We start from the raw sequence: 10,615 nt of genomic DNA, 5'->3' as shown, positions 1-10,615 counted from the left end.
AGGTCCACTTTACTTGTGACCAGGATGAGTAAGGGGAAGGGTCGGGGTCAGAAGGTCAATCCTGAAGATATTCTTCACATTCCTGATTGTTAGAGCTTATTTAACCTTTTGCTGTTTCCCAGAAGTCAGAGTGTTAATGTCAGGCTTAAGGTGTTAGTTTGGAAAAACCGGTTGGATTTTATCCTGTTGCTAAACAGAACTGATGATTTATTTCCTAAAGTTTGCTTTAAACATTTCATCTTTGAGAAGGAGCTCTTATGATTAGATATCACACCATCCACACCACATATTTATGCCTAAATCTTAATCCTCATTCAACATAAATAATCATAAACATGAACATGAACCTCCAGTCCCAGACAAAGCAGCACAGACTGGTGCAGAAACATCCACATCACATTTACAGATAACGGTTCTCTCTGTGCTTTTCCAGAATCCCAAGGCCTGAGAAACGACCTGGTGACCATTTCCAGACTGAAATATCAAAGATTTATTTCTTCTCTCTTCCTAAATGTATTTACATCAAGGTATGATAAATAAAACTAGATTTGCCATCCCATCATTTTCAGTCTGATGTGACCTGCTGGCTGGAGTTAAGAAACGAGATACTTTCTACCTGTTGCTCATTGTTGTCTTGTATCCACAGGTCCGTTAAAGTCGTGTGTAAAAGTGAAACCATGAAGACAAAAGTCACTGTTCTACTTCACAATCATCCAGAATTTTATTCAAATTATCAAGTGCATAAAATCACTTCGACAGTATTGAACTAAAGAAAGCAAGGCAGTTGCAGGCCTTTAAAATTCTGATGCTTTTCATGGGTCAAATAGACTCAAAAAATTGTAACAGCAGCTGTGTAGGGGGCCCAAACAAATTTTTTGTCAGGGGGCCCAAGATTCCTGGCAGCGCCCCTGATTGTACCTCAATATGTATTTTACTTATCCATGTTTACCTTGTGAATCACTTTGTGCTGTTGGAAAAGAAATTTGACATTGGCAATTAAGTTTTAAACCAAACCAGGAAGATATAAGAATAATTTCAAGCCACAAATGTAAACAGTGCCTTGAAAATGCATAAACAAATATTAAAAACCAGAAACACGAGACAACATGCAGCTAGAGAATCAACCACCAGATGGCAGCAAACAAGCACTTTTTGCAAGCAACCCCAGAGTCCCGTCCTCAAGCTTTCTACTGAATAACGCCAACTTGGTGGACTTCAACACATCCACAAATTATTTATCTTTTTTTCCCAACATAGCACTAAATAAAATCCGTTTCTCTTGTCCTTACAAAAGCCCCATTTCTCTTGGTCCAGATGTTTGATCAGACTGGTTTATGAGAAATCACTCAAAGCAACTCGTGTGAATCTTCAGTGTATCCTCAACGATAGGCAGAGACTGGATCATCACAAAGAGCCGTGTTTCTGTCTACCCCAGAATGAAGCTGCTGCTGAACTGCAGCACTCCATCCGGGACAAACTGCTGCATCCTCAGTGCACAAAGGAGCGTCAAAGCAGATCNAATAAAAAACACAAAAAAGACTTATTGTCTAGAATTAGCATTGCATTATTTAGAGTTAAGCTCACTTACAAATAGTAAGTTATCAACATATCTTTCACTGCAGCTCAGGCGCTTCAGTTCAGCACACAGGGAAACCTGCCTGCCTGTTTGTTTGGTAATTCTGGACCTCAACTGCTATGTCCAGACAAGTATTAGAGCTACAGAAAAATAAAATGTAAGGGGCAATTATCATTTATCATTTCCATAAAAAAACTAATTTTAGCCCTGTTTGTCTTTTCTTTTCTTCAGTGGGGCCAAATACTCCTCCGATCTTCTATTCAGCCTGGTGACTAAATACTAAGTCGCATTCTGACAATTGTTATTGTAAAATAAACTATTGGTGGTAAATATATTTTCCATATTGACCCAATTTGGTTTCGTCACCAAGTTTTTTGCCGTTTGTTGTAAGAGTTACAACCTACAGGAGGATTTTGTGGAAGCCCTGTAGTGGGCGGCTGCAGACGATGCTTTAAGATCTTCAGGGCAAAGAAGGAAATGTTGATAGATCCAGACAGAGCTGGTGCAACAAACTGATCAAGAGGTAAGTCTATGAAAATCTTCCTTTGTTGTCTTCTCCAATAGTAAGTTTAATTCAAAGTGTTTGCTGTCTTTTTTTACAGCAGCGATGGTTGTGTGACATGTTCATTTTCTACAGCTTCCAGTTAATCTTACGGTTCTCAGTCGACATGACTGCAGGATGTCAGAGCATTAACTGGAGAACCAGCTTTGCTCAAAGTGCTCTGAGGATCTGCAGTTTGGAACTCACTTCCTGTCAATGTAAAGTCTGATACCAGGTTTAGGTTGTTTAAAACAAACAAAACTCTGGTTATGTCAAAAACATGTTTTGTTGAGAATAATTCTGTGTTTCCCTCCAGCTCTTTCAGTGTCATGTTGGTTCCAAGTTTCTTAACCCACATGCGAGAACACAATCAGGAGAGGCAAGTAAATGAATAATNCATTTAGACCCCACAAAATAAGGCGGAAATGATCGATCCTATTTCTGGCTTTATTTTGAAGTAAATAACCACAAAACCAATATAAAAACACCACTTTTATAAAGTTTGAAGTCCGTGCTGTCCAACAGAGTCGAAATGAAAACTCGGTATGCGTCCATGTTATTACGAAGCCTTATTAATGCGTCATGCTTGTACGCCACACGGCGGGCAGCGACTCCAAATCACATACCTGATGGTGTTACTTGTGGTGTTTACGTGTCCAAACAGAGAGGAATATCAAGTAATGTCGATAAGTTGTACTGCAATAAAATCTCATCTAAATGATACAAATTAACAGCCAATGTTGTTGTTGGTGATATCCAAACTGACAAGCCAAAATTATAATAATAAACGTTCCTACATTACTGTCAGACACACCAACAGATTATGTATCTACAGTATTAGTCTGGGTGTTTTCTACCGGGAAACAGTTTGCAGGCTGTTGACGAGGGGAAATAAACTTAAAAACAGAACGAGCCGCATTAAGATTAACTAGTGACAGCCAAACGGGTTCCTCAACCAGATGTTTGTAAAAAATTGGGTGGCTTTGTTGTTTCCTGGTCAAAATGAGACAAACGTAAATAAATGGATATGAAAATGTCTCTACATTCTCTAAGAGCCCTTCAAAACATAATAATTCCTTGTATATGAAGGAATATTTAAGAATATATTCAAAGATCACTAAAATATACCCCCACTTCAGGAGGAGACTGTACTAAACAGTCCGAATTTGTACAACCACCCAGCATCTTATGTTGACTGTCATGCTCTGCAAACATATCAATCAATGTAAACAGTTACATTGATGAACAGATGAACCCAGATGAAGATTTAATTATCAGCCCAGACAGTCCAGTTCAGGCGGCAGCAGGAAACTTAGCAGCAGCTAAGTACCGGTAGCAACTGAAAACTAAAGACTGAAGACGAGAGCTGAGTCGGCACAGGACTTCTCAGTACAACTGTGTGCAACAACAACAACTTACAAATGACAAGGATCTGACAAGAGACAGAGACAACAGGTGGACTTAAACACACAGGAAGTAATTAGGGGAACTAGATACACCTGGGAAACAATTAGGGAGCAGACAGGACAACACAGAGATTCACAGGGAACAGGATCACAACAAACACAGAAAACTCAAATCCTAACACAAATATTATAAAGGTGTAAGAGCAACTCAAATGAAAATATCCAAATAAATTTAGCCACCAGTTAATCTATAACACCGATCAGAGAGCGACAGACGCTGAGAGCATTAACCAGAACACACAGTGTTAGGGTCTCACACACACACACACACACACACACAGGCCGGTCTGTCAGGAACTCCCAGGCCTCTTTCTCTCCACATTTCGCTCCTGGGCTGTTGCATGATTAAGATAAGAAAAACTCCAGAGGACAAACTAATCTGGGTATTTCAATCTTATTTCTGAAAAGTCAAGAAAAGACTCACTTGTTATTTTTGCTGAAGGCAATAACTCAGGATTGTGCTTTTTGTGTTGATGGAGGAATGTGTAAATGGCTTTGCATTGTTCAAGATCCTTTCCTTCACTGAGGAGCTCAAATATTTGGAGAAAACCTCCAAGGAATCTTTAAAATAAGGTGCAGAACGGCCAGGTCCACTTTACTTGTGACCAGGATGAGTAAGGGGAAGGGTCGGGGTCAGAAGGTCAATCCTGAAGATATTCTTCACATTCCTGATTGTTAGAGNGGGAATGAGTTCTGGAACAGATGACCGGATCGTCTGTCGACGAGAGGCAACAGGTTAGTGAGTGGTTGAGAGTTTTTCCAGGAGTAAACGAACAAGGTCTTACGTGGAGTGGATGAGTGTGGTTGCTGGCAGAGCGCTGGAAAACAGGGCTTCGTTGGAGGGCGGACAGGTTAGTATATAGCTGAATGAGCAGAGTCCGACTAGGTCCAGTTGTAAAGAATCTCCATATGGGTTCGGGCACGGCCAGGTAAACCTGTGGTGTCACAAAGGGGGGCCCACTGGAGACGGACCGAAGACGGGGGAAGGCGAGCACACAAGGGTTGGCGTCCAGCTGGTACAACCAACGGCGTCGTGGGGAGACACGAGGGAGGAAACTCACGAACAACGGGCAGCTTCAGCTCACGCAGAATCCCGGGGCAGACGGCACACTCGGGGAACAACGAGGAGACAGCGGGTTCACCTGGAAAACAACAGGGCCTTTCTCAGGAACGAATGTTACCAAGGTAAGCAAACACTCAGGCGAAGAGAAGTTCATCCGCTGCTTATATACACCCAGATTGAGCCTTCCAAACGAGCTGCAGGTGCGTCTACGGGGTTGATCCCCATCTCTCCAGGGGCTCTGTACACTGGCGGCATCTGGTGGATGCCACGGGAAACAGCAGGTGCTCCAGGAAAATAACTGAAAACAAAAAACAAAACAGAAAAAACACAGACCCTGACATTCAGCTGTTTGCATGTTCATAGGGAACACCCTATGTGATTGTGAATACAGAAACAACATCATCTTATTATTTTAAATGATTATTATTTCACTTTCCAATAGTTTTTACATGAACTGTTCAAAAGGCCCATCCAGGAACAAGAGCTGTGAATTAGCTTGTGCTGTAAACACTATGAAGCAAACATGGGACTGCTGCTCTGTTCTGTTTGTCTGTGTCTACATGTGTCTGTCTCTATCAAATAAACTTAAATTAAATCAAATCAAATTAAATCAAATCAAATTAAATTAAATTAAATTGAATTAAATTAAATTAAATAAACTTGAGCCATTTGCCTTCTGAGTATGTGAGCCTGTTTTAACACATGGAATCAGAGCTAAGAGTTTGTCTTTGCTTCAGGTTTAATTACTCCAGTACACATTTTGTTGGATAACATTCATTTCTTCATTCATTCACCACGATAAGGTGGCAGCCCTCTCCTGGGGCTGCCACCTTATCGTGGTGGAGGGGTTTGAGTGTCCCAATGATCCTAGGAGCTATGCTGTCTGGNTGCATCCTCAGTGCACAAAGGAGCGTCAAAGCAGATCTTTCCCTCAGCAGCTGTTAGACTCTCCCAATGAACACAAACAAGTTTTTACATTTCTGCTGGTATTTCCACAGATTTATTCAGTTAAATTAAGTTTCTGCTGCACTTCTCTTCTGTTTGCACAGTTTAAAAATAGTCTGTTGTCTTTGATGCTCAAATACTCATGCACATTTTGTACATTTAAAAAAATTATTATTAAAATTTTCATTTCTTGGATCAGAAAACGCTCCTTCTGAATTCCATGAATGCTAATGCTAGTTAGCATAGATGCCAACGATGCCAGATAAATGGTTTTCCTGGAGTGCTGAGTTGTTTTTTCACTATTAGCATATTTAGCGGCACATACAGGAGATTGATTGACAGCACTAAGGCCCTCCTCCTGACTCTGATTGGTTGTTTTTGTTGCATTTATTCAGACACCACTGATAGGTCAGGGAGGAGATATATTTTTTGATAGATTATCTGCCTCATAAACTGCCACGACATGGTGACAGCTTTAACAAATACCAGTATGTAAAAAAAAAATTATTTTTTTATATCAAACTTCCATATTCCAGTTTTAGGCATGAAGAAAACACTCCACCTCCATTCAAACATCCTGATGTTTGCTGCATCTGTATTGCATGTGATTATGTGAAAAGATTATCTGTTTTTGTTCTTACACTTTGTTCGCTCTCAAAAGGTCAGAGGTCATTGCATGGCAGAGATGGGAGGGCTTTTTAGGCAACAATTAAGAATGCACATTCCTTCAAAAGAAGCTTTCAGAGCTGTAGTTCTTAAATAATGTCTAAAATCTATCACTGTTGGGAACAAAGGGGCCATTTAACAGTTGATAACTGACTGTGCATAATAAAGGATTATGTAGAACCAGATTTATTCATATCCAGATACTGAAAGGCCCGTTGATACCAGCAGGTGAAGTGTCCAAAGGCACGGCGACAGAGACAGACACAGTGAATACACACACACTGAAACAGAGAGAAATATGTTGCCTGTTCGTTTTAATTCAATGATTCATCCACATAAAATGTTGCAAAAGAAAATCCAAATAACCAAATTTCAAGATTGTAAATCATCATAAAACAAATTAAACCTCAATGACTGGAAAAACCGAATAAAGGAAACAAATCAGGAATCAAATGAAAATGTGCAGTTTGAATTTGAGACGAAGCCTGAGATGATGCTTGTTGCAGGTCCATCACAGATTCTTGGCACAAACAAAAGGCATGTTGGAGGTGCATGGCATGTCGTTCCAGTAGTCTCCTGTTGGCACGAGAAACAGCAACTTATATTAACCCCAGTATTGCCATGAATAAAGCAGGAAGTTTCTTTTTTTCCCACATTGAAATTAAAAAAGTTAAACTCCAGTAAATATTAATTTACCTGCATAGTTTATTTCCATGCAGTGCTGATTTCCTCCAGAGTTGTCTGGCTGGTTGGAATACCAGCGCTGATAGGTCAAATCTGACCCATCGCTCCACAGCCATGTTTTCTCCTGATGACAAACATCATCAAATATGTAAAACACACAATACTGATGCTCCAGGAACAAAGAATAACTTATTTAAGACTAATTATTGAACTCTGAGTGTCTGCAGGGCTTACAGATACGGCATCATAGCCTCCAATCCAGGTGTCACGAGAATAGCCGGTCGCTCTTTGAACCATTTCGCTGATGAAGGTGTGTTCCTCAGAGCTGTGGATCGACGCCAGATTTCCTCCAATAGAAATGCAGAATTTCTGGAGGGGAACAGTCAACACATTTCATGTAATATTTCAGAATAAATCAAAAGGTTTTCAATTCTCTTCAGTTTGAAAAATGTCAGTAAAGGATTAAAAGTAAACATTTCCATCTGACGTTAGATTTTGAGCAGGTCGTTTTGAATCTGAGTGACGTATTTATTTGATCACAAACATTTTTTCATTATCGATGGGAACCGTAACGTCAGATTGTCTTTCAGATTCCTCAGTTTTTCTTAAAAGCAAATGAAAGATTTTCTCTCCCATTGATTTTGTTTTTTTAGTTCCCCAGGATGTTATGTTTGATCATTTCTTTATAGTATTAAACTCATTTGAATAAATGTAAATTACTATGCAGATCACACTTAGTTCTTAGTTATTCATGATGACAGGATTTCTGCTGTTTGGAGCTTGTGGATACCTGGTTTATCCACAAATTTGTGACAGATTTGGCCGAGCCAGCAAACACTCAGACTGTGTTGTGGGACAGAGACGACATTTTAAATGCCCAAATAAAACAGTTTCAATCCGTGAGCTGCACCCTGGATTTGGTTGTCAGACTGTGGAGTTTATATGTTTTTCATTTTAACTTGTTTATGATGTTTTACCCTAATTTATTTTCTAAATTCAGTATCTAAAACACATAAGTCTAGATCTGTTGCATCGCTCCCATTCCAATTCTCAACTGTTAAAAGATGCAGAAACCAAATCATGAAACATTTCCGGTTTATTTCTTCCTGACAACATGCCTGAAGTTTAGGACCAGGATCAGGTTGCAGTCAGATGTCGTGTTGCTACATGGATTCATCAAACTGCTTTCCTCCGTCCTGTCGGAGTTTTACCTCAGCATCAGACCATTTCCTGTAGTTGTTGTAGAAAATGAAGCAGCGAGATCCAAACTGTGTCCAACCAGGAGGGCAAGGAGCAGGACACTCACCTGCAACAGAACCCAGATGTCAGAGAATATGTCAGAAATCAGTGTTGCTGCACTGCAATGACCAGAAAACAGCTTATTATTCCTAACAGAGACATTGGTTATGTTTCTGTTTCACTAAAAATCATGTTTCCTGTCATTTTTCAGCTCTTCTCTTCTGTGTTTTATCAATTCTTGAGGATTTTCCCTTCGTTTTGTTTTTTGCTTATTCAGAATTAGTTGTTTTTTTTTGTGGTGTTTTTTAAACTAAAGAACTGTTCTATGAATGTATTTTTGTGTTTTATGACGTCAAAGACTTTAATTTGGCTTGTTGTTGAAATCTGCCACACAAATAAACTGGACAGATTAAGTTCAGTTATGAATTAAAACAAATTTTACAATGGAAAGTAATATTTTCCCCTTTTCTGGTTGCTACCAATAATTTTCAATTTTCATAAACTGCTATAAATATATAATAAATGAACCTCTGTGATCTGGATTCTTCAAATTATCTTTAGGAAAATGATCAGATATGAAGTGAACATAAAAACTAAAGTTCAGGTTCTGGGAGGAAGGAGAAGCACCAACCTGCCTTCTCCTGGCCGTCACTTTGAGCAGGCGCCTGTGAAACAGAAACACAAAGTTGGAACCAGAAACCCGTTGGATCTCATGTCTCATTCTCGTCCAAAGTTTCTCCTCCTTCTGTCATTTTCTCCACATCTTAAAGTGTTAAAACTGAAATAATCACAGCTGATTTTACTCACAGCTCTAACAGTCAAGAGGCCGATGATGGAGCCGAGGAGGAACACCAACTGAAAGCCAGACGCCATCTGAGGAGAGACATTAAAGCTAAATAAAAACACGAATCCATCCTGAACATCAGAGACTGTCTGGCTGCTAAACAGCTTCAGTTCAACAGAAGAAGAAAAATATCATTACAAAATGAAGCTGCTGTCAGATGTTACCTTTGCTGCGTTAAATCCTGACAGACGATCCCAGTTTGGAGAACAGACCTTAAATAGCCAGTTGATGCTGGAATGCAGAACCCANCGGCGGCGGCCATCTTTACTAACTCCATCTAGAGACGGCGGCGGCCATCTTTACTAAACTCCATCCAGAGATGGCGGCGGCCATCTTTACTAAACTCCATCCAGAGACGGCGGCCATCTTTACTAACTCCATCCAGAGATGGCGGCGGCCATCTTTACTGCCGTAGGCAGAGCGGTGCTGATGATGTCTATGTTGTTCTTTGCTTTGGGATCTTAAATTGTTCACAGAATCTGACTGCGGTCATATTTAATCAGCAGTAAGAATGATTCTTTTTTGCCCACTTTAAATTGACATTTTTTTTAAATGTCAATTTAAAAAAAATCAGAATTGACCTTCAATACCTCCTACTTGAAATTAGACTTTGATTTATGACTTCAGAGTCAACAGTTGTTACTCTTCGCTGAGTGCACTGGCATTTTAACATAGATACTCATACATGTTTTTGTTCTGCAGTGTCATGTGTGTTGCACTTCTGCTTTTGTACATTGACTTCCAACAAACAGGTTTGACGTCTCCCTGGAACCAGCAATGTTTCCCATCAAGGCTCTTCAGAGATAATGGATGACGTCATGAATTTATTTGGTGCGGCTTGATCAGAACAAGATGTCTTTGAACATACACTATGTGCACCGATTTATCAACCAGTCGATAGCCGACTTATCTGCACTGAATTCCTTCATTTTGGGAGAACTGTGATTGGCCGATACTTACATGTGAAGCCGATTTTACTCACCGATCTTATCCACCTCATCCAAGGTCTAAAAATCAGCCTCTGGCCTCTTTTGCTTTCCTGTGAGAGACGCTTGACTGACAGACTGACCCACCAGGTCAAGTTTTCACCTTGACAATAGTCACCCCACTGTTACCAACTCAGCAACTTTCTTGTTATATTTAGCAACATTTCAGACAAAAAAGATAAATAAATTTGATATCTGCCAAAACCGCCAGAAAACCGAAAACACTCGGTGCAGCCCTGTGCACTACATTACCAAAAGCAATACCAGACCCTGCTATTGAATCCAGCTGGTCCAGTCACTGGTATGACTGTTTCTGTTGGTCGCTTTGTTTCGCCCATTTCTCCGTTTTAGATCAGTTCTCAAATTTCTTATCCAATTTAGTGTTAAATGCTGATGAGGTCGTTAGATTGGGAAATGTTATTATTCGTGGTGACACTGAAAGTCATTTCAGTGTCACCACTGACACTGAAATGTAGCATTTACTGCTATTTCAGACCTGACCTACGCAGCTAGCATGCTCAGCGGCATGTTGGCTGATAAGGACAAGATGAAAGCAAACATATTTAACATATAACATATAACATAACATATTAAAACTAAGGTTA

General features: G+C 39.9%; 1 protein-coding gene across 1 annotated transcript; it reads right to left on the bottom strand.

Annotated features, from left to right (window-relative positions):
• Nucleotides 1–6,248: 6,248 nt before the first annotated feature.
• LOC103153499 (galactose-specific lectin nattectin-like) lies at nt 6,249–9,266 on the bottom strand. Its single transcript, XM_007574438.2, has 7 exons — nt 9,189–9,266; nt 8,988–9,053; nt 8,812–8,845; nt 8,153–8,247; nt 7,176–7,310; nt 6,954–7,065; nt 6,249–6,833 (listed from the first exon to the last, which is right to left on the bottom strand). The coding sequence occupies exons 2-7, from the start codon at nt 9,051–9,053 to the stop codon at nt 6,769–6,771; spliced, it is 507 nt and encodes a 168-aa protein (XP_007574500.2). The 5' UTR covers nt 9,189–9,266; the 3' UTR covers nt 6,249–6,768.
• Between the last annotated feature and the right edge of the window lie 1,349 nt (nt 9,267–10,615).

Source organism: Poecilia formosa, unplaced genomic scaffold (genome assembly GCF_000485575.1).
Source record: "Poecilia formosa unplaced genomic scaffold, Poecilia_formosa-5.1.2 Scaffold351, whole genome shotgun sequence".
In the NCBI taxonomy this organism is placed as follows: Eukaryota; Metazoa; Chordata; class Actinopteri; order Cyprinodontiformes; family Poeciliidae; genus Poecilia; species Poecilia formosa.
The sequence above is the reverse complement of the archived record's forward strand: the minus strand, read 5'-3'. Positions and strand labels throughout refer to the sequence as shown.